Consider the following 27,919-nt stretch of genomic DNA (forward strand, 5'->3'; position numbering starts at 1 on the left):
GGGATCCACACTTGCATCTCCTTCCCCTACTAGGCACCTGCAGAGTAATGAAACTCATCCTTTTAACCGTGGTCATCTCTCCCACTTGGTATTGTCAAGCAGATCCAGATGCGTTCCAATGGGTTGTCCCCAGGAACTTTTGAGGAATTTCTTTCCCAGATTTGTGTTTTATTTATCGGGGAGAGGGAGAAGGTTGGTAGGGAGATGACAGGAGGCAAGTGCTTTTTTAGCTGTTGATACAGGACTTTATCTTTTGAATGTGAATCACACAAAAGCCCCGGAGATGCTACATCTCAGCCAAATTGCTTAAATAGCAGACCGTAGATCCCGCCACTGTTCTTCAATGATGCTGGAAACCTAGGGCCTCAAAGACGGCCCAGGAGAAGTGGCTTGCCAGTTCCCTGGGGTCTGTGTGCATTTCTGCAAAGAGAAATATCTGGGGGTCAACGTCAAGATCTGGCCACATGCCCACCAAGCACATACAGTCAAAACAAAGACACCCATGAGTGATTCACCAGACCAGCTAGGAAGAACTAGGAAACCCAAAAGACAACCGCACGCTTCAAAATGCAACTGAATCACACATTGAATATTTTGAGAAATGTTAAAATTTATTAATAATAGTTAACATCACATAATTAATCCAACTAGTTTTTTATTATACATAATGACATCTTCACTAGACTGAGTGCTTGAGGATTTGGGATGATTTGCTATTCAGCATGTCCCAGAGACTGAGATTCACTATATTTACATCAGGCAAAGCAGCATCAGCCAGAGACTGTCTGGGAACAAAACATTCAGATAACATTGTTCAGGGTTTCTTTTTGGAAACCAGTGACACATTTTTAATAGTTACACACCCATCTCTACCTCAAAAAAAAAATGTGTAATTTCCTAGACGGTACCTAACTTTCAAGCTTAAAAGTTAAAATTCATCTCTATTTTGTGGGCATTTTTGAGTGATACACAAGTCTAGAAGTTGTCTACTGCTTTCGTGTACTATGAGACATCCACATTTTGGATCAATTAGTGTGGATGGGAGACAGTGGGATGGGGGGAGAGGGGTTGGGGGAGTACAGCAGAGACAGACTTAGTGAGGCTGGGACAAGTGAGAAGGCCCAACCCCTCGTCCCTCCTCTGTGTGTCCCTGGGGGTCCGGGAAAGCCTGGTTACTGCACCTCGTTCCCACTTAGGTCCCAAAATGACACTGCTCTCAGTGTGTCCAATAAATGCGCAAAAATTGGGTGCGACAGAGTTATGAGTTCCTTTCCTCTTTGCTTTGATTCTAGTATCCTATTCAAGGTCAGTCCCTCTTTTTCATGTGGTATTCAGGTCTAATGTGGGTGTAGGTTGTGGGTGTATGTATTGTAGGGCAGAAGTGAGATTTCAGATTCAGAACTAACTGGGCTCCTGAACAGGTCATGGAGGGTAGAGATTGAATTAAATCCTGTGTATAAAAACACACAAAGGGATCCGCAGGCCAAACACCGGCTTGGCTGGGATAAGTACACAGACACCACTTGTTGTAAACCATTTTCAAAACAAACCCAAAGTAAAATTTGCTAGGAGGGCATGAATAGGCCAGAAAAAAAAATGTCGTCCCTGAGGTTTCATTTGTTTGTTTAATTGTTCTGTTTTAGTTTGTAATTGAGCAATTAGATGCAATTAAAATATATATATTTGGTGGCTTCTTTGAACTTGCCAGAGAGCTTCAGAACACAATGGCCTGCCCTAAGAGGAGAATCAAGATTTCTAAGAAATGAGCCCACTGGAAGTGATTCCTGGTTCCTTTGGTTACATCGTAAGCAGTATTGCCCCAGGGGTCTCTAGAAAGAGCAGCAAGTCGCCGTGTGTCCTCAGCCTGCAGCCCAGCCTCCGTGGCTCTGTCCGTCTTCCCGAGTCCACGGGGAGGAGGAGCCGGAACGAGCTGCTTTGAGATTCACTCACCCTGAAGAGGTTTCCCTTCTCTTCCCCACAGGCGAATGAGGTATTTATAGCAACCAGCCAGTGTCCTCTTCCATCCTGTGACCACAGATCTACCAAGAAGGCCCAGTCTGAGGACACCTTGTCCATCTGTCTATACACAGAACGAGTTAACATATAAATACTTTACATACAACTGACCATTGCGTACCGTGTCGAGATGAAGGAGCAGACCTACTTCAGGAACTAAGTAACGTTTCAAACATAAATTAAAAGGAAAATACAGTGTTATACCACTTCTGCAAGAAAAATTTAAACAACAAACAAAACAAAAAAAAGCCCACTCTGCCCCCCAAAATCCACAGCTCCTGGACAATCCCATGCATCCACCGGGAGACGCAACAAGCAGCCCGTGTGCAGAACAAGTCAACTCTTGGCTTTGGTTTCGCTCACCCACCTCGGATCTGGAGCCTGGGAGTGCAGGGAAGCCATGGGGCAACTGTTTGTAATGAGGTTAAGGGGGAGGCGCCCACACTGGTATCTGCGGATGCCCCTCCCCTGCCGCCACCACCCCGCAAGGTTCAGCCTGCAGGAGGGTCAGGCTTAGGTGGGAATGGATGATCAGCAACCATGTCGGGGTTTGTCCCACCTGGAAACATCAAGTTCACGCTCTAGCGGGATCAACCGTGTTTTTGCATCAGTGCCTTCATTTTTGCCAGGGATGTTACTAAAGTTAAAATTTTTTTAGAAGTCGTAAGAGGACCGAAGGGAAGACTGTAAACACATCCTGACTTCAAATTGTCTCAGTTTGGGAAGGTGAGGACAGGGGCACCCAGTCCTGAAGTGGGAGAGACAAAACCCAGCCTGGCAGGGTCCTCTCCACCAAGGAAAAGCCAAGGGTGTCTGTTCTGACATGAGGGGGTGGCATCTTATAATTTAAAACTGAAACAGAGCTGGAGGGGAGCCCGAGGAAACCCCTAATCAGGGGCCAGGGGTTCTACCGCTGCCCGGCCTCGCGGATGCGGCAGGCCACGGCGGTGATGAGAGCTGCCCCCTTTCCACTGCCATCCTCCGACTCCAAGAAAGACACGTTGCATTTCGGAGCCAGGTCCTTCACCGTCTCGTGCATGACTTTGGCAAAGCTGAAGGGGGGGGCGGAAGACAGGGATTAAAAAAACCTTAGTCATCATTGATTTGTGTCCTCAGAGACAGTGTCCTCTGAGATGAGCTCCTAAGGAGTGACACTGGAAACCCAGAGACAACTGGGAGGATGAGGATGGCAACAGCTTCCACGTACTACATGTTTACCAGGGATCATGTACCAGGAACCAGCCTCGGGGAGGCTAAGGAGGTGCCCAAGGCCTGTGCCAAAGCTGGCAAGTGGGGGAGCTGGGATTCAGCTTTAGAACAAATGTCCAAGTCTGGCAAATTGTGCTCCAAAAACTAATCAGTGAAAGCTAAGTTTGACAGTCGAACTTAGCCACCTGTGGGCCCTGCAGACGTGCAAAGCATCTGTTTACAAACTCTGGGGGAGAGGGCCAAGCACACATATGATTTTCTGTTTTCCAGGGGTGTTGCCTCTCATCACAGTAGGCACAGGGAACCCCTTTGGATGCAGAACTAGAGAAAGATATTGTTACGGTCTGCCCCTCCACATCTGCAAGGCTGAGGACAGAGGCTCCGAAGGCTAAGCCCAAAGCCGTGGCTGGGCATCCATCCCCCCTTCCCAACCTACACCTGGGAGACAGGCTGCTTATTTGCGCAATGAGGCTGATATCAAGAAAGAGCACCTGGCACCTCTGAAGTCCCACTCTTGTCACTAACTGTGTGGACTCTAGACTAGTCTCTTAATCCCTGGAGATAAACAGCATGGGAGCAGGTAGCAATCCAGAAGATGAATCAAGCCACACTCCATGCCCAGGTCAGGGACCCATGTCTATGAACCCAGTGGGGAGGGTGGGGGTACTTCCTGCTTCAAAATAATTTATCCAAAAACATACGCAAATGAGGGAAGAAGGGCCAAGAGAAATGATGAGAAGAAAAGAGGGAGGAGAAGAGAGATAGAAAGAGAGAGGGCAAAGAGCAAAACAAACAGGGAATTCAGCACTTCCATACTCAGGGGGCAGCAAAGTTTTCTACCAGGGGCCAGTCGTATACATTTTCAAGTCTGTGGCTCCCACAGTCTCTGTGGCTGCCCTGCTGTTGCAGCACTGAAGGAACCAAGGATGACACACAAACGAAGGGAGTGGCTGTGTTCCAATGAAACTTTATTTACAAAAACAGACAGCAGCCACAGGTTGCCAACCCCTGCTGGAGAGGGTAGAAAAACTCATGCTCAAGAGCTCCAGTCTACATTTACTAGAATGTTCCCAGCGGCACTGCTTGTACTAGTCAAAATCCAGAAATGACCTAAGTGGCCATCAATGGTAAAATGGATAAACTATAATAGTAGAATAAACTCATTCAAAGGCACACTCCACGGCCCTGAAAATGAATGAATTACAGCTGCAACCTTCTGCGTGGCTGCATCCCCAAACCACAAATGCTGTGGGAGAGAAGTTAGCTGTATGATCCCATTTATGGCAAGTTCAAAAATTCAAAAATAAGTCAAACTGTCTAAATAGTGCATCCATGGATGTGTGGTGGGGAAAGAAAAGCTAGGGGCTGATGCAACCTGGCAGTTACGCTGCTACCTGCGTGAAGGGTGCAGCTTGGGATGGGCTCCAAGGGGGCTGCCAGCCCCGAGCGGTGGAAATACAGACCTACTTCTGGCTATAATCCGTTAGCATCCCTGATGCACCCTCTTGGCGATGGCTGGTAATTCACTATATGTTAAGACAAAAGAGAAGGGAAAGCAAGGACAGAACGGAGAGATGGGAGGAGAGGACAGGCCGGGAGGGTCAGTGCTGCACTCACTGCGGATGGAGCTTGTAGAGGGTCCCGTCCACACCCACGGTTACTTTGAGGGTGTCCAGCCTGCGGTTTTCTCGTATCTTGTCCACCACGGCTGCCATGCCCGCGCCACAGAGCTGGGCTGCCCGCCGGGCCACCACGGTGCACACCTCCTTGACGATGATACTGTCGTCGCAGGTGCTCTCGAGCCCCAGGTGCTGTAGGATAGCCCGCACCTGCAGCAGGGCCAGGCAGTCGCTGGGGGAGCGAGGAGTGCATGGTCACTCCACGAGGAGAGGCTCTAAGGGGGCCACGACCCCTACAAATTGATTCTTGAAATAAAACTCACTGTCTAGGTTTGTCTGCCTCAGGCAGTGACAATGCCTGGAGGTGGCAGTTTTCAGTCCCCAAAGCTCTTTAAATGTCAATTGTCTCACTGCTGTATACCAGGACAAGCACTGCCAACCCACCTTAGACCCCCTTTCTGTTTCTCCTCCCCCATACTGAGTGGTCTGAAATCTACCTTGTGCACTATGTGTGAAATAAATGTAAATAAAACAATTTTGGCACCCTGGAATCTTCCTCTTGCACATAAACAGACATGCAAACTTGGAAAGTGCTGTTTCTGTTCCCGGAGGCAGAAACCCTGGGGGAGCTACTCATGCAAGTTGTCTGGTTCCCATCTTCCAGTGTGACCCAAAAGTAAAGACTCAGTATTAATTTTTAAAGTGCTCTGACATTCGCCTTCTGCGAGCAGACTTTTCTGCCAGTAAACTGAAGGAGGGAGGCTTGACTTTATCGAGGAGCGGCTGCACGGCACATCACTGCATTACAGGACACGACGACCTTTTTACTCAATCTTGACCACCCGACTACCTCAGCCGCAGCCAGGAAGAACCCCAAGCTGAGTTTAAGTGTTTTTAACAGCTTATTTCCCTCTGTGCACTTCAACTTACATCCTAGAGCAGAGCAGGTAAGCGTCTACCTTTGCTGTTTGGTCTAAAATCCAACAATATTATTCTGCACACAGGGGCTTCTCATGAGGATGCTACATATTTGCCCTTAAAATGCCAACTGTCCATAAGGTATGTCAAATTGCATAAATACCTGTGTTAGGTTCTAAAGTGACTTTGGTAAGAGCCAGGCCCTGACCTTACTTGAGCTTGTCTGTCCCCAAGGAGAACGGAGGGCACAGTCCCACCCTCCACAGGCCCTAAGCTCTCACCTCTCAATCTGGGACAGGAACTTGGTCTGAAAGATGCCCCTTGTCTTGAGTCGCTCCGAGATGCGGCCGCGGAAGAGCAGCCCGCGCTTGGTGAAATCGATCAGGATGTTTCGGACGATCTCACCCAAGTACATGCCGCTGATCATCTTCTCGAACCTGCAACACAGGACACAGCCACGGAGGTCAAGGGGGAGGTGGGGAGATGTGTCGGGACAAGGGCAGATCAGCTGCGTCACAGCCCCCAGCAGTGGGAGGTGGAGGGCAGGTGGGGAAAGGACACGCTGCTTGATTCTCTTGGGCCGGGTTCCCAGGGTCCACTCTTGCTGACCCACTTCCTGCTTTCAGCAAAACGGAGCATGGTAGCCGAGGCCCACGGGCTCCCTGGGATCAGCCCCACGTTCTGAGCTCACTGACTTTCCCGGGCTCATTCCCACCCCCCTCCAGAAAGAACACACACCCAAACACCCACCACACTTCCACAGCTCCAGTCTTAGTCCTGCACTTTCCAGAGCATGTAAACTTTCTCTTTGACCCAATCACTTTCATTCAGGAAACAAGCACCAGCTGGAGATCCCCCGGCCTTGCCACTAGACCCCAATGTGATTAAGCATGACTATGGAGTCTTCTGACCCTACAGAATGTCTTAAAAGAACAAAAAAGTCGGGATCTCCACTCTGGACAAATGTGTCCTGTATTCTCAACCAACACTTTGCAAAGTGCATTCTGCAGAATTATGGTCCCCAGTTGATCAGGTTTGAAAACACTACATGCAACATCTTGTTGGAAGTGTGTTGGATCTTAAGCCACCAACAGTCAGCTCAGCCTCACCCGTCTATACCCTGCCTTGTGGTGCTGGGGGCTGGCCCAGCAAGGAAGGCTCTCCTCCTATGTTGGCTTCAGGCTCCTGTCTGCACCCCCCACCACTGTCCCCACCCTCCGCCATGCTGCTTCACCTGGGATTCAGGTTTCTACTTGTCTCTCCCCACAGTCCCAGACCTAGTTTCCAATGCTCTCCTTCTTGTCCTCCCCAGTCCTTGGGGCAGGAGCCACGTCTTACATTTACTAACTCTACACTCCTCAGTGCCTTCTAAGCCTTCTAAAACCTGTGTAGCCAATTCCCTATGTTTAATTCTTCTTGACATTAACCATTGTGATGTTTTCCCAACCAAACTCAGACTTACACAACATCACAGTCCAGCAGGGGGAAGAGGACTAACTCAGAATTTTCTAGAGAAACCCTTTTCTCAAGGACACCCCTTCTAGCAACATTGCAACAGAACTAGTGTCCCGGGAAGCTCTGTTGTAGAGGACCTAGTGCCCCGTGGCAGTCTGGGTCTGGGACACCCATTAACAGGGGCACCCCCTATGCTGGTTTGGATATATTATGTCTCCCAGAAAAAGCCATGTTCTTTGAATGCAATCTTGTAGGGACAGATGTATTAGTGTCAATATTAAGTTGGAATCATTGGATTAAGTCATTTCCATGGACATGTGACCCACCCAACTGTGGGTGATAACTTTGATTAGATTACTTCCATGGAGGCATGGCCCCCCCATTCAGTGTGGGCCTTGATTAGTTTACTGGAGCCCTATATAAGCTCAGACAGAAGGAGCTTGCTGCTGCAACTACAGAGATATTTTGAAGACGGCTGTTGAAAGCAGAGTTTTGCTGATGCTTTGGCGGTACTAGCCCAGAGTTTGCCCCAAGAGGCTGATACAGAGACATTTTGGAGAATGCCATTTTGAAACAGCCTGGGAGCAAGCAGATGCCAGCCATGTGCCTTCTGAGCTAACAGAGGTTTTCTGGACACCATTGGCCTTTCTCCAGTGAACGTACCCTATTGTTGATGCCTTATCTTGTACACTTTATGGCCTTAAGACTGTAACTGTGTAACCAAATAAACCCCCTTTATAGAAGCCAGTCCATCTCTGGTGTTTTACGAACGGCAGCTTTAGCAAACTGGGACCCCCCCGCCCCCGCCGCAGCTGGGAGCCTACCTCTGCTTGCCGGGGTTGAGGGAAAGCTTGTCCACAGCCACATCGAATTCAGTGCGGAAGTCATCGAGGCATCCGTTGTCCCCAAAGGCCCCCCACTCCATGTTGATGCACATGCGCCCCTCCTCCCCTTCCACCAGCTCCACGTTCCGCATCTCCTCCATGTAGCAGGCATTGCTGCCCGTGCCTGCCAAGCAGAGACGGCAGGACCTTGGCACCATCCTCCCCCCATCCCCCCGAGGCCGAGTGCCACTCAGGAAGGACGGCCTGGGTGCTCACCGACGATGAGACCGACTTCACAGTCAGGGTCTTCGTAGCCGCAGGTCATCATGGTTCCTACCGTGTCGTTCACCACAGCAACCACGTCCAGGTCAAACTCCTGGGTGGGCAGAAGCAGAGCCCCAGTCCACAACTGAACCACAGCACGTTCTCTTTCCAGATACTTGCAAGGGAGAATTATTTGGTACATAAAATGCATGCTGCTTAGCTCAGCTCCTTCATTTTGTGCAAGTCTCTGCTCAGAAGTCACCACCTCAGAGAGGCCTTCCATGACTGCACTATGTAAAATAGTGCCCCTCCCCAGTCTTGTGGTTGCCCAACTTCACTGTTCTTTGTAGCTCTTCCTAACAGCTGATGCGCTCTCACGTGGATGTGCTTACAGAACGTGAGCTCCACGCACAACAACCCATTGCTGCACTCACTACCAAATGCCCATAGCTAAGAGCAGGACTTGACACACAGCTGAATGGCTCAGTTAATCCTGTCCCAACCAGTGCAAATATGCTTGGTACTTCCCTGCTGTCTGAATATACAGATAATTTCAGGCAATGAGGAGCTGACATATTGGGCCTCAGGCTGCGTCCCCCCTACCTCTCGCCGGTGAATCGCTTCCTTCAACAGGGTGACCACGTCCTCGCCCTCACAGCCGGACGCCTTGAAGCCCTTTGTCCACTTGAGGAGGATGCTCTAAAAAAATCACACAAGATCGTGGATGAGAACAGCATGATGGGCTCCTGCGGTCTCTCCCACGGGCCTGACTGTGCTCCTAGGGTTCATCCTCACGGTTGGGGAACAGAAGACAGAAATGGTCCACATAGGGAATGGAAACGGGGGTGGGTGGGGGGGGTGGGGAGGCATCACCTATAGACCCTGTAGACATGATAACAGGATGACAAGAGTGTTATGGAAGACCTTATGCCGATTTGGCAACCCAGAATGAAAAGACAGACCCTTACGAGATGCAACTACCAAATCCACCAAGAAGAAACAGAGCTAAATGTATTTTAAAAATTGGATTTGTTGTTGAAAGTCTGCCAACATATAAAATGAAAGGTTCAGATGCCTTCCTTAGCAAGTTCCCTGTAGTGACTAATCACCTCTCCCACAAATAATTCTAAACAATTTGCTTACTGATAACCGACTAGGTACCAGGTACTGAGCTAAGCTCACGGAACGTATTATGTCATTTAGTCCTGACAGCAACCTTTTACACATTTATCATGATCACCAGGGCTCCTGAAGTACTTGTCCCAGGCCTGTGGCTTGGAGGAGCAGAACCGGTCTCACCCCCAGAACAGCTGACTTCTTCTCATGGGCTCCTAAGCCCTGTGCAGCCACCCCTCCTGGGACCTAAGTCTAATGTACTTATTTCCTCTGCAGTGCAAAGCAGTTTTCCCCATCCATGTTCTAGATTCACAGCAGAAGGCTCAGTGGGCTTCTCTCGTTTTAAAACTCCAGGATTGGTAAACAAGTGCCTGCCACAGTTGGGGGATCTCTAGGCCTCACCCTGCCCCCCAGTCTCCTCGGAGTTCCCCGTGCACCACCCTGTCCCCAGCGTGGCCTCCCGGGAGCAGATGCACACGGTAGCTTTGAGCGCAAGAGAGTTGTTTTGGGTTTGGTTCCCTGGTGTCCTCTCTGCTGCCACAGCCTCTCAGGGCAGAAGCACCAGGAACTCGCAGGTCCCTTTCTGAGGATGTCCTGAGAGGCCAGAATCTATAAAACGGCTGTTTGCTCACAATCTGCCCTTCTGCCCAGACTCTCTGTGCCCTGCTCTATCGTTCATGCCCATCAGCTTGACACTTCATCACCCGGGAATTTGGTATCACAAGCCAATCTGGATGTGTCACGCTGTGTTCAGATCCAGGAGACTTGGAAAAACAAAGGGCAATTCCCACTGGAGCCCTGGTTTGCCCATCTACATCCAGAAAGCGTGTGCTTCTCTACAACCAACTTTCTTGTGTACAAGTTAGCATCATGTTGCTGACAAGTAACATTATTTCAGGAGAAGCTAAATAACAAGACACGTGGAGGCCCCAACAGCTGGGGAAACTTGCCCAAGGCTCTAAACGCAGCTCGAGGACTCCGGGCTTTTGTGTCCTCTCCGACATCTGCTGGTTTCCCATCAACAAGAAAGCCCCACCGGGGCCAAGGCCCAGAGCCCGTGTTCCATTTTATCTGCTCTTAATTTTCATGATTCTAGACTTAACACATGCTCCTTGTAGAAACTTGGAAACTACAGACTAAAATCAAGTAAGATGACCTGACATCTTACAATTCAGACATGATCAACATATCTTTTGTGCTACCTGATAAAATACATAGAGAGATAAATTCGTTGGCATGAAAACAAGATAGTATCTGTTTAGCAAGATTGTAGTAGGAAAAGTCTGGAAAGATATACAATAAAATGTATAAAATCTCTATTTTTGTATTTTTCTATAATAAACAGATTTGATTTTTCTTCTAAAAAAAGTTCTTTTCAGTCACACTACCAGAATTTTCCCATGTCATTAAAATCTCTTCCAACAAACTAGCAGCTGATACCAGGCAATAAATGGCTCATAACTTAATTAACTATTTCCTAACTGTTTGCATGATTCGGTTGTTTCTAATGTTTTTTCATTAAATATTACATAAATATTTATCCCCATGTTTGATAATTCCCTTTGCCGAGCCAATGCTAATATGATGACTTTGGAAACCTAATCCACTGATATTGGAAAAAAAAAAGGAGACAAAGGAAATGGAAAAGCTTGAAGCAAAGAGGCCACTGAACCTTTTGGCTGCAACCATCACCTTGCAGTAATCCGCCAAAATGACAAGAAAGGGAAAGAGGAGAGGCAGCTACTAGGCATTTTGTTTTCTAGCCCTTTAGGAAAACATGGAGTTGTTCCAGTGGCCACATACATGTGCATCAGTAAGAAAGGTGACACTGTCAACATCAAGGGAAGAGACACTGCTTGAAAAGGGACGCTCCCAAATGTGACCATGGCAAAACCGGAAGAGTCTACAGCACTTTCCAGCCTGCCACTGGTATCGTTGTGCACAAACAAGGGCATATTCTTGCTAAGAGAATTAATGTAAGCACTCTAAGAGCTAAGGCAGCTTCCTGAAACACACGAAGGAAAATGATCAGAAAAGGCAGCCAACCACAGGGCAAGGTGCCCGGGTTCAACCAGAGCTCCAGCTGCCCCACCCAGAGGAGCAGGCTACAAGAGGCCAAGGGGAGTAGTCTGGGCTGCTGGGATCGGCTCCCTGTGCCTTCATGGCATAACAGGTGTTAATAATAATGATAATGATGATAATAAGTCTTCTGGATTGTTAAAAAAAAAAAAAAAATGGGCCACTGAAGCCAGAAGGTCCCAATATGGGAAGTAGGATGCTCCATGCCCCCCATAATGCAGAATTTGTGGCTCATGTCCTTCAAGATAAAGCCTCAGCAGAGAAGAATGTGCTAGCTGAGGGCAGGTGAATGAGAGACAGGGACCCATTTCTGCAAAGCAGGACCAGGAGAAAGCACAACAGGTAATAATTAAGAGCTTGGGGGAGCCTGTGATTCCCAAGTCCCTCAGAAAGCAGCACTCCCCCCACGTCCCTTTGTCGGGGTCCCCTCCCGCCCTGACACAGGCCGAGGGCAGCCAGGGGCCCAGCCGCAGGAAGGCTGCCCCAGATGGTGGGCAGACGGCAATCAGAAGACCCCAGGTGACGCGAACGCACTGGGGAAAAGGGACTGTAAGACAACTGAGAGGGACGCAAAGAAGCAGATGCCACTGCTGCTGGAGCTGGAGCTTGGCAGGACGCCCCCCTGAAGCTGTTCAAGCACCTTGGTGCAGTGTGACAACTAAGGGCCTGGCAACCCTTCCCTCACCCCGCATTCCCCCTCGTGTTTTCCAACAAATGTCAATGGGTGCTGGGAAACACTGGATTAACCTGGGTTTTTAATCACAGGCCCCCACCCAAAGCCTCCACCGGGCTAGTTTACGTGGTGAATCTACCTCTCAGAGGGGGAAGGGTGGGAGGCCCTTATGAAACTCAGCTGAGCAACTGGAGGTGTTGTGGGGACCCCATGGCAAGGGCTGGCCTCTCCTTGTCACTGTGGGGGCCCTCTGCTCTGGCCAAGCTAAATCTACCTGTGGGTTTGTTCCCACCCACATGCCCCTCTCCACCCCGGCCAGGGCTGACGGCCCCAGTGGATTCTTCTGACAGTTCCAAGGGCACGTTCTCCAGTCAGCATCACACTGCACATCCCGGGGCCTCCCCACCCAACGGACGCCACATTCCAAACAGCAGCAATCATGGTTCTGAGGTGGTTTCATCAGCCCCGTTTTGTTTGTGAGCATCTCAAAGAAGGAACTATGCCTTTTTGTGCCCTGGCAGCTGCACGGGAGGCCCAGAGGCCACACATGGAGTGTGTGCAGCCTTCTATGTGTGACTGAGAAATTCAGGAACAACTGCTGAAGTGAGACTATTCTTATGTCTAATAGACCAATACTGACCACAGTCCAAGACTGAGCATCGCCCCAACAGCTCCCCCTCCACTTCTCAACGTGCTCATCCTCCAGCCCCTGCTTTACCCACTCTAGGGACGTTGAAAGGGGAATGAAAACCAAAGGGGAGATGGGATGAGCCGGGGAGACCGACACTGGGAGATGGAATGAAAACAAGGGCCGCAGGAGAGCATAATCGAGTGCATCTGCCCAGGTGTCAGGAACCCTGAATTCACACCATGCTTTGGCCACTCCCCCAAGCAAGGTGGTCTCCAGCAAGGTCCTAGGCAACCCTGTAGACCTTATTTTCCTTTCTACAAAATGGGTATACCAACCCCTACTGAAGATGGTTGCTGGGAGGGCTAAATGCAGTAATGCACATGGGAAGCCTGGCAGAGTGCCTGGCATATCACAGGAGTTTAAAACTCCTGCCAGCCGTTAATATTTTGATTAGTGTCATCATTGCTGTTGTCCCAAAGACTGAGCCGGGTGACCCTACGCAGCCTCCACCAGCCTTGCCTTACTTGTTCCCGCCAACAGCCCTCCTCCCCACTGGTCACACGTGCCCTTCTGTCTCTCAGCTCAGCTTTCTCCCTGCTCCAAACTCCAGGTGCTTACTAGTTGTACCAGTTTGGATGTATTACGTCCCCCCAAAATGCCATTATCTTTGATGCAATTTTGTGGGGGCAAATGTATTAGTGCTGATTAGGTTGGAAACTTCTGATTGAGTGTTTCCATGGAGATGTGACCCACCCAACTGTGAGTGAAACATTTGATTGGATAATTTCCATGGAAGTGTTACCCCGCCCATTCAGGGTGCATGTTAATTGGATCACAGACAGAACGACCTCAGAGCAACTGAGAGTGACATTTTGAAGAGGAAGCTGCAGCTAAGAGAGGACAAAATGCCCCAAGAGCAACATTTTGGAGAACCCCACTTTGAAACGCAACCTGGGAGCAAGCAGATGCCAGCCACATGCCTTCCCAGCTAACAGAGGTTTTCCGGACAACATTGGCCATCCTCCAGTGAAGGTATCCGATTGTTGATGACTTACCTTGGACACCTTATGGCCTTAAGACTGTAACTGTGTAACCAAATAAACCCCCTTTTATAAAAGCCAATCTGTTTCTGGTGTTTTGCATAACGGCAGCGCTAGCAAACCGGAACACAGTCAGTAAAGCCCATGGGTGAGGCCCCCCGGGGGGCCCCCTTACCTCATCCAGGCTGTTCTGCTGGCAGGGGAAGGAGAACGTGAAACCCAGAGGCAGGGACACGCCCTTCATGCCCATGTACTCCAGGAAGTCAGCGATGCACTGGACAATGTGGTCGAAGAGCTGCAGGGAGGAGCGAGGGAGCAGGAGAAAGGTGAGGCTCAGGCACAAGCCCAAGGGAAGGCCAGGGTAGGGCTCGGTGAGGGTGGGGGCAGGGGAAGCACCAGGCTCCCGGGTGCAGCCCCCTCCGGCGTGCCGCCAGCCTCACCTCATCCCCGGTGCCGTGCATGACCTCCTGTGGGATGGAATAGATCTTGTGCATCTCCACCCCACGCCGCTTCCCGTTCCGCACACGCACCAGCAGGACCCGGAAATTCGTTCCCCCGAGGTCCAAGGCCAGGAAGTCACCCTTTTCTGGAAAATAAATCCAGGAAGGTGACAATTTGGGGGCATCACCACTTCACCACAGCAGTAAGTGTCAGAGTCTAAAGCACCTTCCCCTGATGGGCTCTCCCTGGAGCCCCATCCCACAATAACCTCAGCGGGAGGGACTGTGATCCCCACCTAACAGTTAACATCCCTGGGCCAGACCATCTGCCGGCTCCTTAGTGGTTCTCAGATGCATTTAAATGGTGGCCCCAGAAGCCACAGCGAGCTCTGCAAAGAAGAGGAAATGCTGAAAGTGCACTTACAACATCCAAATATTCCATTCACGCGCAATCAAATGCCACCTAACAGCAGAATCTAGAATCAAGAAGGAATGGCAGGTCCCAACTCTTCCAGGAAAATTGAAGGGAAGGAAATCATGTAAAACGAGAAACCATTGCCCAATAAAGGCAATCAACCTTGAGGAAGTAGAGGAGGAGGCCTTTTGTTCCCCTCTGTGGATGAGGCACCCAGGAGAGCTGGGTGAAGCCCCTCGCCCAGGGTCACATAACGGGGTAGAACAGGGACCGAATCACACTTTGTTTCTAGAAGATGTACCGCCCTTGCTGCACCAGCCTGCTCACTGACCATAATTCTCTGAACTGGGAAAAGTCCACAGGTCTTAGGTTGGGAGACCTAACCCCAGAGATCCTTTCCTGCAAAGGGCCGGAGAGTGAACATTTTCAGCTTTGCAGGCCATGCCGTCCAGTCTCCGTGGCAACTACTCACCGCTGCCGTGGTGGTGCGAAGCAGTCGTGACCACAGATAAATGAATGACCGTGGCCGTGCACCAATAAAACTTTCCTTATAAAAACAGGCGATGGGCTGGATGTGGCCCATAGGTCACAGCTTACCACCCCTGACCCAGACCAATGTGGTCACTGGGAGTGTTGACTCTGGAACCAGAATTCCCGGGTTTGAATCCCAGCTCTGCCATTTACTAGCTGTGTTACTTTGGGCAGGTTTCTCAACGTCTCTGTGCTTCAGTTTTCTGCTAACCACACCAGGTTGTTAAGAAACAAAACTAACATTTGATCTTTAACAGTTAACAGAGATTAAATGGATGTGTGCTTAGAGAAGTTTGACACCTAGGAAGCATTCTGCAAGTTGTCAACTATTCGGTTTTTAGCGGAGGCAAGCCTTGCACGAGCTTACAGAACACTACTATTCCCCAGGATGTAGTTGAAGAAACACTCTCTTGTTCAGGTGTCCAGTGCTCAAGCTAAGAGAACCCCCCCAGAGCAAGCTCCACCATGGAGGCCCACCATGGTGGGCCGGTGACCATCCTGCCACTTACCCGTGCCATCGGGGGTGGCACACACATAGGTGGGCAGCATCTTCACGGGCGCGCTGGTGTGAGTCTCCTTGCTCAGGCCTCGCTCCATTTCCACCTTCATCCTCCTCTTGACCTCCAGCAGCTGCTCGTGGCTCAGCTGCAGGGGCTCCAGGGTCTTCTGACGGGCCCGGTGCTGGTCGGCCAGCCGGTAGGCCACGGCCGTCACCATGGCTGCCCCCTTGCCGCTGCCATCCTCGGAGCGGAGGAAGCGGATGTCGCAGTCCGGCACCAGGCGCCGCACGGTCTTGTGAAGCCGCTTGGCGAAGCTGTGGTTGTCGGGAAGGGGTAAAAGACAGGTGTCTGCCGTTAGGGTCGGTAGGTCACCACCTCCACCCAGATGCCAGGAGGCCCCCGCGGGAGCAGGTTCTGGCCAAAACCTCCTCTCCCCGTCCTTCCCAAGTAAGGGGTCACTAGAAATACTCAGTTATTCGACTGTGTGCTGGTTTGGATATATTATGTCCCCTAGAAAAGCCATGTTCTTTAATGCAATCTTGTGTGGGCGAACTGATTAGTCTGTTGACTAGGGTGGAACCTCTGACTGAATTATTTCCATGGAAGTGTGGACCCCGCCCACTCAGGGTGGGTCTTGATTAGATCACTGGAGTCCTTTAGATCACATAGAGAGCAGAGAGGACAACACACCCCAAGAGAAGCTGAGAGAGACATTTTGGAGACGGCCATTGAAAGCTGACACATGGAGATGCTTGGAGATGCAGAGAGAAAGACGTTTGGAGATACTAAGCTAAGAGATGAAGGCCAGAGTTTTTTCCTGGAGAAGCTAAGAGGGGACTCCGAAATGCCTAGAAAGAAATGCCCTGGGAGAACAAGCAAGGAAGCACAGGAGCTCAGAGAGAGAAGCTAAGAGAGGACCCCCAGATGCTTAGATGCACAGAAGCTGAAGAAGCCAAGGGAGACAAGCCCAGAGACATTCTGAAGAAAGCCATTTTAAAACACAACCCACGAACAAAGGAGCAGCAGACAACAGCCACGTGCCTTTCCACCTAACAGAGATGTTCTGGATACCAACCCTTCTTCAGTGAAGTGTCTTCTTGTTGAGGCCTTAGAATGGACACTTTTATGGCCTTAGAAATGTAAATTTGTAACCCAAAAAATCCTCTATAATTAAAGTCAATCCATTTCTGGTATTTTGCATAATGGCAGTTCTAACAAACCAGAACAGCCTGTGACAGCTCTGGCTGGGGTCCTTTGCCCCTATACTGTAAGGAAAAGCCCTTGCTAAGAAGCCACTATCCCCCGCATGAAGTCACACAGACCTTCCCCTCCCAATCTAAACAGCCCCCAGGCCACAGCTCCTTCGCCTGACTTGGTACAACTGGCTTCTTGGCTGGAGCAGCTCAAGTGGAATCAGGTGCATCCCAACACCACCCACTTTTCATGCTTCCTCACTCATTTCATTAGGAGCACCTTCCTTCCTGGGCAAGACCCCAAGGAGAAAAGTGGGAAATGCTCTTCTTCTAGACTTTATCCTCTCCTGGGCCAGTTTCTGCCAGTGATCCCAAAGGTGTCTGAGCGGCTGAAGACAACAGGCTCAGCAGGAATTCTCCAGGCAGTGAGCAGCCCTGTGGGCCTGCAGCACTGGGGCCCACTAGAAATCCAGCTCTCAGGCTCAACCCAGACCTTCAGCACCAAACTCTGCTTTTTAACAATCCCCAGGAGATTTCGTGAGCATATATATGTTTTTGCAGCACCGGGCCGGGAGACTGGGGAATCACAGGGCTGGGACCTTCCACGTCAGCCAATTAAGTTAACGAAGGCACGCTGACCTGGCACACTCAGATCAGATGAAAATGATGGGGCAGTAAGTGGGAACAATAGAGACTTTGTCCAAGTCTGAAATGAAATTTTAATATATGGGCACACATGACCCCCGAGATCAAAACTCACAGGCCAGGTCAAGGTCAGCCAAAGAGGCTGGTGACCCGGGGGGCTGGGGTGGCCCACGGCGAAAGACACAGCACCCAAAGGGACCACCCAGAGTCGTGAGAGCATCAAAGTGGAACAGAGAGAGGAACACTACTTCTCAGAGAAGGGGTTGCAAAAAAGAGCCCCCAGCGGCCGGGGAAGCTCCACCGCAGAGCTCATGCTCAGCCCTGGAAAGGACTCTCACCCAGTGTCCACTTGCCCAGCCCAGCTCTTGGTCTTTTATTCTACAAAGACCCTTAAATTCATGGTCCACCTACACCCCTGGTGTAGTTCCAAATGGAACTGGCCCATGCCCCAGAGGCCACAAGCAAATTGGGATCCCCCGGCCCTGGAAATGCTGGCTCACTGGGGGTGCTTCTTGTAGACGGAGCCGTCAACCCCGATGGTGGAGCGCAGCCGCTCCTCGTTCTTGTTCTCCTTGATGCGCCGCAGCACGGCGGCCAGCGTGGCCGCGCACAGGCTGGCGGAGCGCGTGGACACGATCTGGCAAATGCGGTGAGCGGCCACACAGTCCTCCTGCGCCGGCTCCAGGCCCAGCCGCGTGAGGACCTCGCGGGCCTTCCGGATGCCGTCCTTCTCCCTGCGGGGGCCGGAGGGTGGCGCGTGGGCACGGGGTGGGCTGGCGGGGGGCCCCTCAGCTCCAGCCCCACCCGTCTCCCGGCGAGAGCCCCCACTGCCCTGCGCAGCCTACCAGTGGGCGGTAGGACAGTGGGGAGGAGACGAAACACAACAGGGGCTCGTCTCACAGACACGACACACACACCCCACACCACACACACACACAGACACACACACACACACACACACACACACACACACACACACACACACACACACAGTACAATTCCAGTCATCCTTTCAGGTGCCATTCTATGAATATTTTCCCTATTTAAAAATTTTTTTCTTATGCACGCACTATGTAAGGACAAGGCCCTGTGCTTGGTGCACTATACACCCAGTTGTGTGTGTGGTTGTGGTATGTTTGCTTGTTTTGGGATGAACCTGGCCTGGTCCCCACCACCTCCCCACCATGAAGTAAAGAGTCAACCTCCCTCTTCTCCCATGGGCATCAGAGATTATTTGCCTGTGGTTTACCAGGTGAGAAGGACAAAAGGTGTGTGTGTTAGGGGAGCAGGGGGAGAATGAAGATCTAGTCCCACTTTGAAGGGCTGGTCAGCCTTTCCCCATGGAGTTGCGCTACTCTAACTCGTGTCTGAAGACGAGTAAAGGCTGGAGCTCTGACCTGAGCAGCCTTCTTAGGGGAGCTAAACACCTCCCAATATGAGGACTGTCATCCCCTCAGGGTTTAGCAATTAATCGGGCACAGTCCCTTCAAGAGTTTGCATTTAAAGTCAAGTCATTGGACTGTTGTGTTGTTCCCATCAGCAGCAAAATCACCACCTGTCTACCACTGGTCCCTGCACCAACAGGAGCACTCAGTCTACAAGCAGAAGTTCTCAAGAACAGTGAACCTGTCCAACTCTTTAGAGTGTTGACTGAAAAACAAAAATCAGGCTGTCCCCACCCGATTCAGCCAGTCTGAAAACAAGCCTCAGCTCCACACATCTGAACTAAATGGTAAATCTCTGGGCCAGGACAGGACCTGATTTTCTGTTACAATGCAGGGGACCCAATGGAGTCCTCTTTGAGAACGGCCAGTAGGGAAGGAGATGTCAGAGCTTCAGAAGAAGGAAAAGGAGGCAGATGAGTCACTCCAGGGCCCTTGGGGAACCTCGTGCATTGGAACAAGGCCAGTGCCAGGCTCACAACCAAGCCCTCCGTGCCAGGCAGTGAGCCAAGCACTACAGCCCAAGTCCTCATATTTGGGGCTGGTCATGCTCAGCGCTGTGCGTGGCTTTGCTATCAGTCACTGTGTGGGAAGGGCAGTGATGCAAAACCACAGGCCCTGCAGGGCCCACCCTGGGCAAGGCCTTCCACAGTCTGCAGTGGAAGTGTCAAGAGCTGGTGCCCTCTCCTCATTCTGTAACCACCTGCCCATCCTCCCGGGGACCCAGTGAACAGAGCTGGCAGAGCTGGATGCTTACCCTTCAATATCTGAAACATCTTTGGTCTCGAAGCGGCCCGTGGTCAGGAGCTCTGGGCTGAGCTTCCCCCCAAAGAGCAGCTCCTCCTTGGCCATCTTCACCAGAATGAGCCTCACAAGCTCCCCCATGTACATCCCACTGATCATCTTCTCAAATCTGCAGGGAGACACACACACACACACACACCCCGAAAAAATGTCTCTGCTGTCAACAAACTCCTGGGAAGCTTCAACAGATGTTAGAGGTTGATGCTCTATTTAAGGGTTAACATGTGCAGCACAACCAAGGAATGAGATGTGTGAAGTGTGAGTTCAGTGGGGTTTAGGGGACACCCACGGGGGAGTCTGGGCTGGTCTCTGTCCAGTGGGGAGGTCTCGAAGCCATGGAGAACTGGCCTTTTGGCAGCCAAACTAAATATCCAGAGAGTGCAGAACGTTCTGGAACAGCCTGATTTCTTAAAGTAAGTAGGGTAGTGATTTTTAAATTTTTTTCTCTAGCAAAGAAATACTTTTAAAAAGTAAAATCCTGTGCAGAACCCTAATATTTATTTACAAGAGGAAGAGGCCAATCTGATAACATCCATGTGGCAGAAGCTCCATTCTTCGTCAGCTCACATTGCCTGCCTCCACCTATACCCCGAGAAAACAATGTGAAAATAAACAACCCAGGCTGGGAAGTGATTGGGCAAGATTAGAAGGGCAGCTGGGACAGCTGAGGAGCTTTAAATGTCAGATGGACTAGGGGTGAACCACGTGGAGACCCTGAGCAAGCAAGTGGCAAGTGAAGACAGAGCCGGCGGGTGGTAGCAAGGCAGAGTCAGCCAGGAACCCAGAGGGCAGTCAGGTATTTGATTTGTTTCAGCACTAGGGGACACTGTTTTGTTGCAGAAACGGCCTTTCTGGCTAGGAATATGTGACAGGGGAAACCAAGCCCTTGCAAGTCTATTTGGCCAAGAGGCCCATGTCTTGGTATTTCGAAAAGGAACTGGGTCCGAGAGAGGAGGCACCCAGGACCTGTTGGGACTAACTAGGACATGTTGCAACCAGGAGGAGGCTCAGAGCAGGGGCGCAAAGGGGTTTGGGCCATCACCCGGTGCAGACTTCACAAGGTCCTGCAGGATCAGAGCTAGAGAGGGAGCTGGCAACCTGCCTGAGCAGGGGTGGGTGGTTGGTTTTGCAAAAGTTTTTATTCCAGTTTTTACAACATTTTCAGCCAATGTTTGGAAGATGTTTCTATAGAAATATATAAATGGGGGTGGGGGTGGGGAGTGGGAACCTATAATGTCTTCGGGGCTACCAGTACCAATTTGGTGTCTGTCCTCCCAATCTATTGTATTCTCTAAGGATTAGCCAGTGGTGTGTGGGCAAGGCCCAGTTGGCAATTTTGTCGTTTAGCAATTCAAAGGGCATGTGGCTCCTTGGGATGCCTTGGGTGGGTATGGCTCATTAATGGGGGCAGCCGTAAGTGAGTGAGTGACTTTTCAGCCCATAAAACTCTCGCCCCCCAGGGCAGACATAACCAGTAGGTTCCTAAGAAAGTTACCAGTAAATGGACTCACGTTTCAACATGTGAGGGAAGCTTGTGACTTAAGTGAGTCATGCTTTTGAGTTAGCAAGGACTCCCCCTGTAAAGAAAAAGGCTAGCCTCCCCTCACCTGGTTCATAGGCTTGGATTTTCCCTCTTGAAGCAGAGCTGGGAGCTAAGAGCTTTCCTACAACCCCGTCAGAGCAAGGAGAAGACTGGAGAGGTGCTGCATTGCTCAAAAATGTTTTGCAATTGCCCCCGCAGCTTGCAGCAACCCGTTTCAAGATCTTCACCAAAGGCATTTGGCAAATGTTTGTGATAGTAAAAGAATGTTTAGTAAGGGTCAAAAGTTACCAAACTCCAAGTCTGGAGAGTATTGCATTCAGGGTTTGAAATGCCATGAGTATAGCATATACTCATTTTGCCGAGTGCAGCATTTGGGGTGGGGGAGGTCCCGGCCCCCACCCCCAGTCCACCCCAGGGCACTGGTTAGCCCTCAGGGACCAGGGAAGGAGACCAAGAAAGCTCCTTTGCCAAGTTTTTCAGGAGCCTTCCTTGGATCTGTCTGCAGCTGGGGCAGGACGCCTGGACTCCAGGGGATCTCAGGGGACTCTCCTCGAGGTCTGAGTCAGAGTCTCAGACAGTAATTTGAAGCCAATTGCCACAGCCTTGTCTTCTGAGCAGTGACTGGGGGGCAGCAACCAAAGGAGAGTTCAGAGACCCAAATCTTGACCATCTCCACCTGACTTTTCGTATGTGGCTCATAAACTGTTTCTATGGATAATTTACAAACTGAAGATGGAAAGAAAGAGTAAGGCCATTCATTTAGACTCTGAATAAGGCCTTATAAAAAGACAGCTCTGAAGGACACAGCCAAATCATTAGTGTCGTGTGTCCACTTGCTCTTTTTAGAGCCCCTTTGGCAATCTACACAGTGTGTGTATCGAGTGCAGCATTCCCATAACCAGGGTGTCGGTTTGGATATATTACGTTCCCCACAAAAGTCACGATCCTTTAACCTAGTCTTGTTGGGTGGAACTTTGAGTGTTTCCATGGAGATGTGACCCCGCACATTCAGGGTGGGTCTTGATTAGTTCCCTGGAGTATTTAAGAGAGAAGCTAAGAGCCAACACCGACCCAGAAGCTTGCTGATGCTTGGAGACACTTGGAGATGCAGACAGAAAGACATTTGGAGATGCTAAGCCAAGAGATGAAGCCCAGAGTTTGTGCAGAGAAGCTAAGAAAGGATTCTCAGATGCTTAGAAACAAATGCCCTGGGAGAAAGAAGCAAGGATGCACAGGAGCCAAAAGAGAGGAGCGAAGACAGAAGCCAGAGACATTTTGGAGGAAGCCATTTTGAAATGCAACCAGCAGACGCCAGCCACGTGCCTTCCCAGCTGACCGAGTATTCTGGACACCATCGGCCGTTCTTCAGTGAAGGTGCCCTCTTGTTGATGCCTTAGTGTGGACAGCTTTATGGATTTAGAACTGCAAATCTGTAACCTAATAAACCCCCTTTATAAAAGCTAATCCATTTCTGGCATTTGGCATAACCGCAGCTCTAGCAAACTGGAACAACCAGTAAATGACTCGGCAACCCTTTGGGGATGTAAGACTGCAAAGAAAAGCCTGAGAACCAGCTCCCGAGCCCACCCACTCCCCACCCCACCCCGGCCCACCCGCACACAGTGGGGCTGCTCACAGTTGCTTCCCGGGGTTCAGCGAGCCCATGTCGATTTCCCGGTCAAAGTCAGTGCGGATGTCATCGAGCGTGCCGTCGTCCCCAAAAGCCCCCCACTCCATGTTGACGCACATGCGCCCCTCGTCGCCCTCCACCATGTCGATGTGGCGCATCTCCTCCATGTAACAGGCATTGCTGCCCGTGCCTGGCAAAGCAAGGGGCTGCTCAGCACCCACCCGCTCCACCCTCACCCCCAACTGTCCCACTGTGGTGGGGACTCCCCACTGCAGACCCCTGGAGGCCCCAGGCATGTCCTGATCCTCTACAGCCCAAACTGCATGAGCAAACAGAACACGGGGCTCAGCCTGCTCGTGGCCTTAACATTCACCCAGCAATTTCCTCCTGCCCTCTTCTCAGCGCGGAAACTGAGGGCTGTCAGAGCGTCAGCTTATAGGAATTCTGGGTTACCCACCATGGCATCCAGGCCAGGCCCTCCAAAGGGACCACACACTCTGTCTTCAAATGCCAAGTACAAAGGAACACCCAGGCCACGTGACCCTCCTTCCTACCCAGCACACACCCCCAACTCACCCACAATGAGCCCGATCTCGCAGTTTTGGTCGTCGTAGCCACACGTCATCATGGTCCCCACCGTGTCGTTCACCACAGCCACAATATCAATATCAAAGTCCTGTGGGGGTGAAAGGGAGGGTTCTGGGCATGGAGGCTTAGAGATAAAGAGCAGCACAGCTCCAGTGCAATGGCAGGGCCCCCTGGCCAAGCCCACTCAGACCAAGGAGGTGAGTGAGAGCTGAAGTCTGAGTCCAGATCCAGTCTGACAGCAGCAACTGGCTCCCATCCCACTTACCCTCATCACCGAAGACTTTGCTGATCCTTGCCCCCGAGGTCTTGTCTGGAGCCATTACTGCACTAAGAAGAGACTGTCTGATCTTCTCTTTGTCTCCCTCTATCCCAATAACTGCTCCCATGATACGATCTGTATCTTGCTCTATCTCCCATTTCATCCTGGTGTCAATGTCATCCCTATTTTCTTACTCAACAGTGATACTCAAGTCTTCTTCAGGTTGAGGACCAAAGGGCTTTTCCTGCACTGAGGCTAAGATTATTTACTCAGTGTGCTCATCTTAAAATCCCAAGGGCTTCTGATCACACACAAGATTATTGGGTAAGCAGAGCAGGGGGAAAGAACCACAGAATCTTCTCCTTAAGGAGAACCACAAAAGGTTCTCATGCTGATTTGAGGGCAGACAGGGGAAGACTTTAGAGTGGACCCCAAACAATGTAAAGACCCTCCTAACCCCAGCTCCCCCACACCTTATCGCCCCACTCACCCCTCTCCTTTTGATGGCCTTCCGGATCAGAGCCACCACATCTCTGCCTTCCACACCACTGGACTTGAACCCTTTGGTCCACGAGACCAGGAAACTCTGGGAAAGGATCAAGAAATGAGCGTCAATTCCCACCACCAAAACTCAGACCACACTCCTGAAGCAAGCTCCATTGGCTCAGACCACTGTTGCTGGGCTAACCACAACTAAAATCTCGACTGTATTTGTGTGGGAGCCCCTGGCCCCCAAGTGTCTTGAAAACTGCACACAGCAGTTTGCTTGACTTAGGACCTATTCTCCTTGTAATATCAGATGCTAACTGTAATCCATACCCAAAACTACCTCCTCCCTGAGACTCCCTGAGATACTGTTATCTCTATAATCCTCCCCTCCTCCCTGTTGATTACAATCAACCCCTCCCTATGTTGCAGGAACCCACTCCCTGCCTTATGCTCTCATACTCATTGGAATGTCGAGCCCTTATAACCAGCTTATTCAGCCCCCCAAAGTGTGGACTGTTTCCACGTTGTGCTCTGAACATGCCGCCATTCAGAGCAGCTCCTGAATCCATTCAGAGAAGCTCCTGATTTCAGGGCAACGTGGCTCGACTTCCCCACCCTGTAGGTAAGCCCTATAATAAAAGCTCATGTCTCAGAATGTGTCTGGTGCTTTCCTTAGTCCTTTGGCTACAAAAGCCCTCTTGGGCCTTGACAATTTGTACATTGCTTCCTGACTAGCCAGCCTAGCCAGGAGACTTTCGGCCCCATCAGAGACCAGTAGAGGAGGTTAAATGTCCCCTTCATGATTTATTGCCCCAAGAAGTGGACAGAGCAAGCCACAGAACTGTCAAAACAAGATTCTCTAGCCTCACATCAACCAATACTGGCCACCCAAAAGACATCACCAAGCATCTTGATCGTAACATTTAGGTGAAGGAAGTTCCTGATAATTTCCGTTCCTGTTTCCCTGATAGGAATAACGATAATGTGTGGCATGTATGTGTGTATGTTTTGGAGGGGAATTAAAAACCCCCAATACTCTGACACTCTGTCACACACACACACACACGCTCCCAGAATGACAGAATTCTCGATACTCAAACCTTGCCCACATAACCCACTATAAAGAGCCCTTCTCCGTTAGTGTCGCCGTCAACACCACAGCAGCAGGTGGCTTGGAGTCCTTCCCAGCCTTCCCAGCCCCAAGAAGGAAGCAATGCAAGTGTCTGAAGAACCCATCTTACCTCGTCTAGTTTAGTCTGGTGGCAGGGGAATGAGAAGGTAAAACCCAAGGGGAGCTTCTTGTCTTTGATTTGTAGCTTGTCCATGAAGTTCGCCAGGCATTCGGCGATGTGGTCAAACAGCTAAGGGCACACAACACAGGGCGATGAGCAGGGGTCAGAAAAGCAGAGAAACAAAGAGCACAGGCTTTGGGCTCAGAAAGGAGCCAGACAATTGTGGGCAAGAGACCTGTCCCTCCCGAAGTCCCCATTTGCTCACCTCTAAAGTGGGTGAGATAACACCACTTGCCCTCCCAAGCTCCTGAAAGGGTTAAGTGAGCCAATACATATAAAGTGCTAGGCACTAATTAGTGCTTATTAAACGCTGTCTTCCACTTCAACCATTTATTCAAACCACAGTCAAAATAATCCTGGCCCAAGCTGACCTGAAAGCTCTTGCGAGCCCTGGGAACAGAACATCCCTTGGTGACCCTGCAAGAAACCCCCTGACATGGTTGCACAGCTGACTGTCTTCCTGGAAAGGACAGACCATTTTAATGCCAAGAAGTATTTTAGCATCCTTGTCTCTGATGATTGAGGAGGGGAGGAGCAGGGATGGAGGTGGGGGTGGAGAGAATGGATGAGCTATCTTAACAAAAATAAACAACTTTTGTCTTATATTTTTCCTCCATTCTAGAAAAACTTGTCTAGTCTTTCCTGGGGGCAATTCAAAGAATTTATCTTTGCTAACTTCAAAATGGAGTCAAGAGTCAAGAGTGCTGAAGAATCAACAGGGTTCTGTGGACGGGCAGCCTCACACCCAGGATTTTGCTGAGGGGATGGCAGCTCCTAAGCCTGCTAACCTGCATTAGAAACAGCCAGATTCAAAGTCATCCAGGGATTTCCGTCAGCCCCCAGACCCTTGCCTTTGCTTTGCCTTCCTTCTCGGCAGCTCAACAACCTCAAGAGAGGGGCAACCCCGTGGGTCTTTAGAAGCCCGGGCCAGGGGCATTGTGGTGCAAAGAAAGCAAGCAGGGGCCAAGGACGCTGAGCAAATTCCAAAGGCCAGCTGGGCCATGTGGCAAAATCTAAAAAGCCAAGGCAGTGGTGGGGAGGGACAACCTTCCTCTTCCTCTCCAGGGAGAAGCAGATTCCACGAAACCAGACGTTCTCAAAAGGGTGGCCCAGCAGCAATTCCAAAAGATGGATAAAGCAAAGATCAGGCAATGCCAGGGCTCTCTTGCCAAGAGAGGACACCAGTGCCCAGGTGCCAACTCCCCTTGCAGATTAAAATCAAGCATTTTAATATTCAAATGTGATTTCTGGAGAGATATTCAGCAATATCTGCTCTTCTGATGGGAAGTGGATAGGAGACCAGTATGATTAAACAAATTCCCAGCATCTTCTTCCTGGTACTCTAGTCATATGATCTTTAATGTAAATAATTGTTATTCAGAAAAAGGGAAGTGGTAGAAGCTGTGCAACCAGATAAGGCCAATTGTCAGAGATGGGGGTGTCTTAAAAGCAAATAGTTCCCCCCACCCAGACATGAACCACTTCTCCTTTCCAGCTCGACGATAGGATACCCACAGGAGGCAGGGAAAACCTGGGGGCAGTGAGAAAGCATTAAGTCCCGTGCCACTTCCCACAGTAACCACTAACCACCTGCGGCTATTTAAATCAACTGGAATTTTAAAAAAGGAAAAATTCAGTTCCATGGTCACACGAACCATGTTTCAAGTGCTCAGCAGCCATGGCTGGCTTAGTGGCCATGGAAGATACAGGAAGCAGTTCCACCATTGTAGAAAGTTCCATTGGACAGTTCGGGGTTAGAAGAACCCGCATCTCTTTTAAAAAGTAGGGAACAGGAGACCCTCTGCTTCCTTGAATTGAAAGGCTCTCTCTTTCCCTGCTAACCGAGGACCTCAAGGAGAAGATGCTGGTTGAAAGAGCTAACACCCCCGCTGGCCATAAAAAGGCTCAAAGGGCATCGTTTAATAAAGTTACAAAGGTTTCATTTTCCTTAATGGTCTGAAAATCTGCTTGCTCTCCTTCCCACATGAAAACTTTAAAATTCTTAAGCGGGTGCGTGTAAGGTTTGTAATTCAGTACTCTTAAGTGCAAGTTAAAAACACAGCATTGTGTTGGAAATCAGAGTTCACCCACGGACCCCCAACTGGCTGGCTTCACAGATCTTCATGGAACTTTGCAAGCTTAGGGTTTGGTGATTTAGTCTTGGTTTCAACTCAGTTTCACTTTTCAAAATTCATTTGTCATCCTCTAATTAACAGTGATATCTAAAGACCAAAAAAAAAAAAAAAAGTGGGGGGGTGGGATACAGGGGGGAAAAAGCACCAATAATTCCACCACTAAAATAGC

The 27,919-nt window shown here is 50.3% G+C and overlaps 1 protein-coding gene and 1 long non-coding RNA gene across 4 annotated transcripts in view; one reads left to right on the forward strand and one right to left on the reverse strand.

The window, feature by feature from the left end:
- Positions 1-590: 590 nt before the first annotated feature.
- HK2 (hexokinase 2) overlaps positions 591-27,919 on the reverse strand; it is a 72,873-nt gene continuing 45,544 nt past the window's right edge. For 2 of the 3 annotated variants that reach the window (XM_037807105.1, XM_037807106.1), the window contains exons 5-19: positions 25,565-25,684; positions 24,325-24,420; positions 23,564-23,663; positions 22,994-23,177; positions 19,768-19,923; positions 18,069-18,302; positions 15,740-16,044; positions 14,285-14,430; positions 14,020-14,139; positions 8,909-9,004; positions 8,318-8,417; positions 8,042-8,225; positions 6,044-6,199; positions 4,843-5,076; positions 2,924-3,068 (exon numbers count right to left, since the gene is read on the reverse strand). In XM_037807105.1, the coding sequence (XP_037663033.1) occupies positions 2,924-3,068; positions 4,843-5,076; positions 6,044-6,199; positions 8,042-8,225; positions 8,318-8,417; positions 8,909-9,004; positions 14,020-14,139; positions 14,285-14,430; positions 15,740-16,044; positions 18,069-18,302; positions 19,768-19,923; positions 22,994-23,177; positions 23,564-23,663; positions 24,325-24,420; positions 25,565-25,684 (2,376 nt within the window). Of the gene's footprint in view, positions 3,069-4,842; positions 5,077-6,043; positions 6,200-8,041; positions 8,226-8,317; positions 8,418-8,908; positions 9,005-14,019; positions 14,140-14,284; positions 14,431-15,739; positions 16,045-18,068; positions 18,303-19,767; positions 19,924-22,993; positions 23,178-23,563; positions 23,664-24,324; positions 24,421-25,564; positions 25,685-27,919 lie in introns of all 3 variants that reach the window. The other variant, XM_037807103.1, reaches the window with a different exon arrangement.
- Positions 22,639-27,562, forward strand: LOC119512448. The gene is made up of 2 exons (XR_005212382.1): positions 22,639-24,158; positions 26,238-27,562. It is a non-coding gene; the product is annotated as an uncharacterized LOC119512448 (long non-coding RNA).

The sequence above is a fragment of the Choloepus didactylus genome, chromosome 17 (assembly GCF_015220235.1).
Source record: "Choloepus didactylus isolate mChoDid1 chromosome 17, mChoDid1.pri, whole genome shotgun sequence".
NCBI lineage: Eukaryota > Metazoa > Chordata > Mammalia > Pilosa > Megalonychidae > Choloepus > Choloepus didactylus.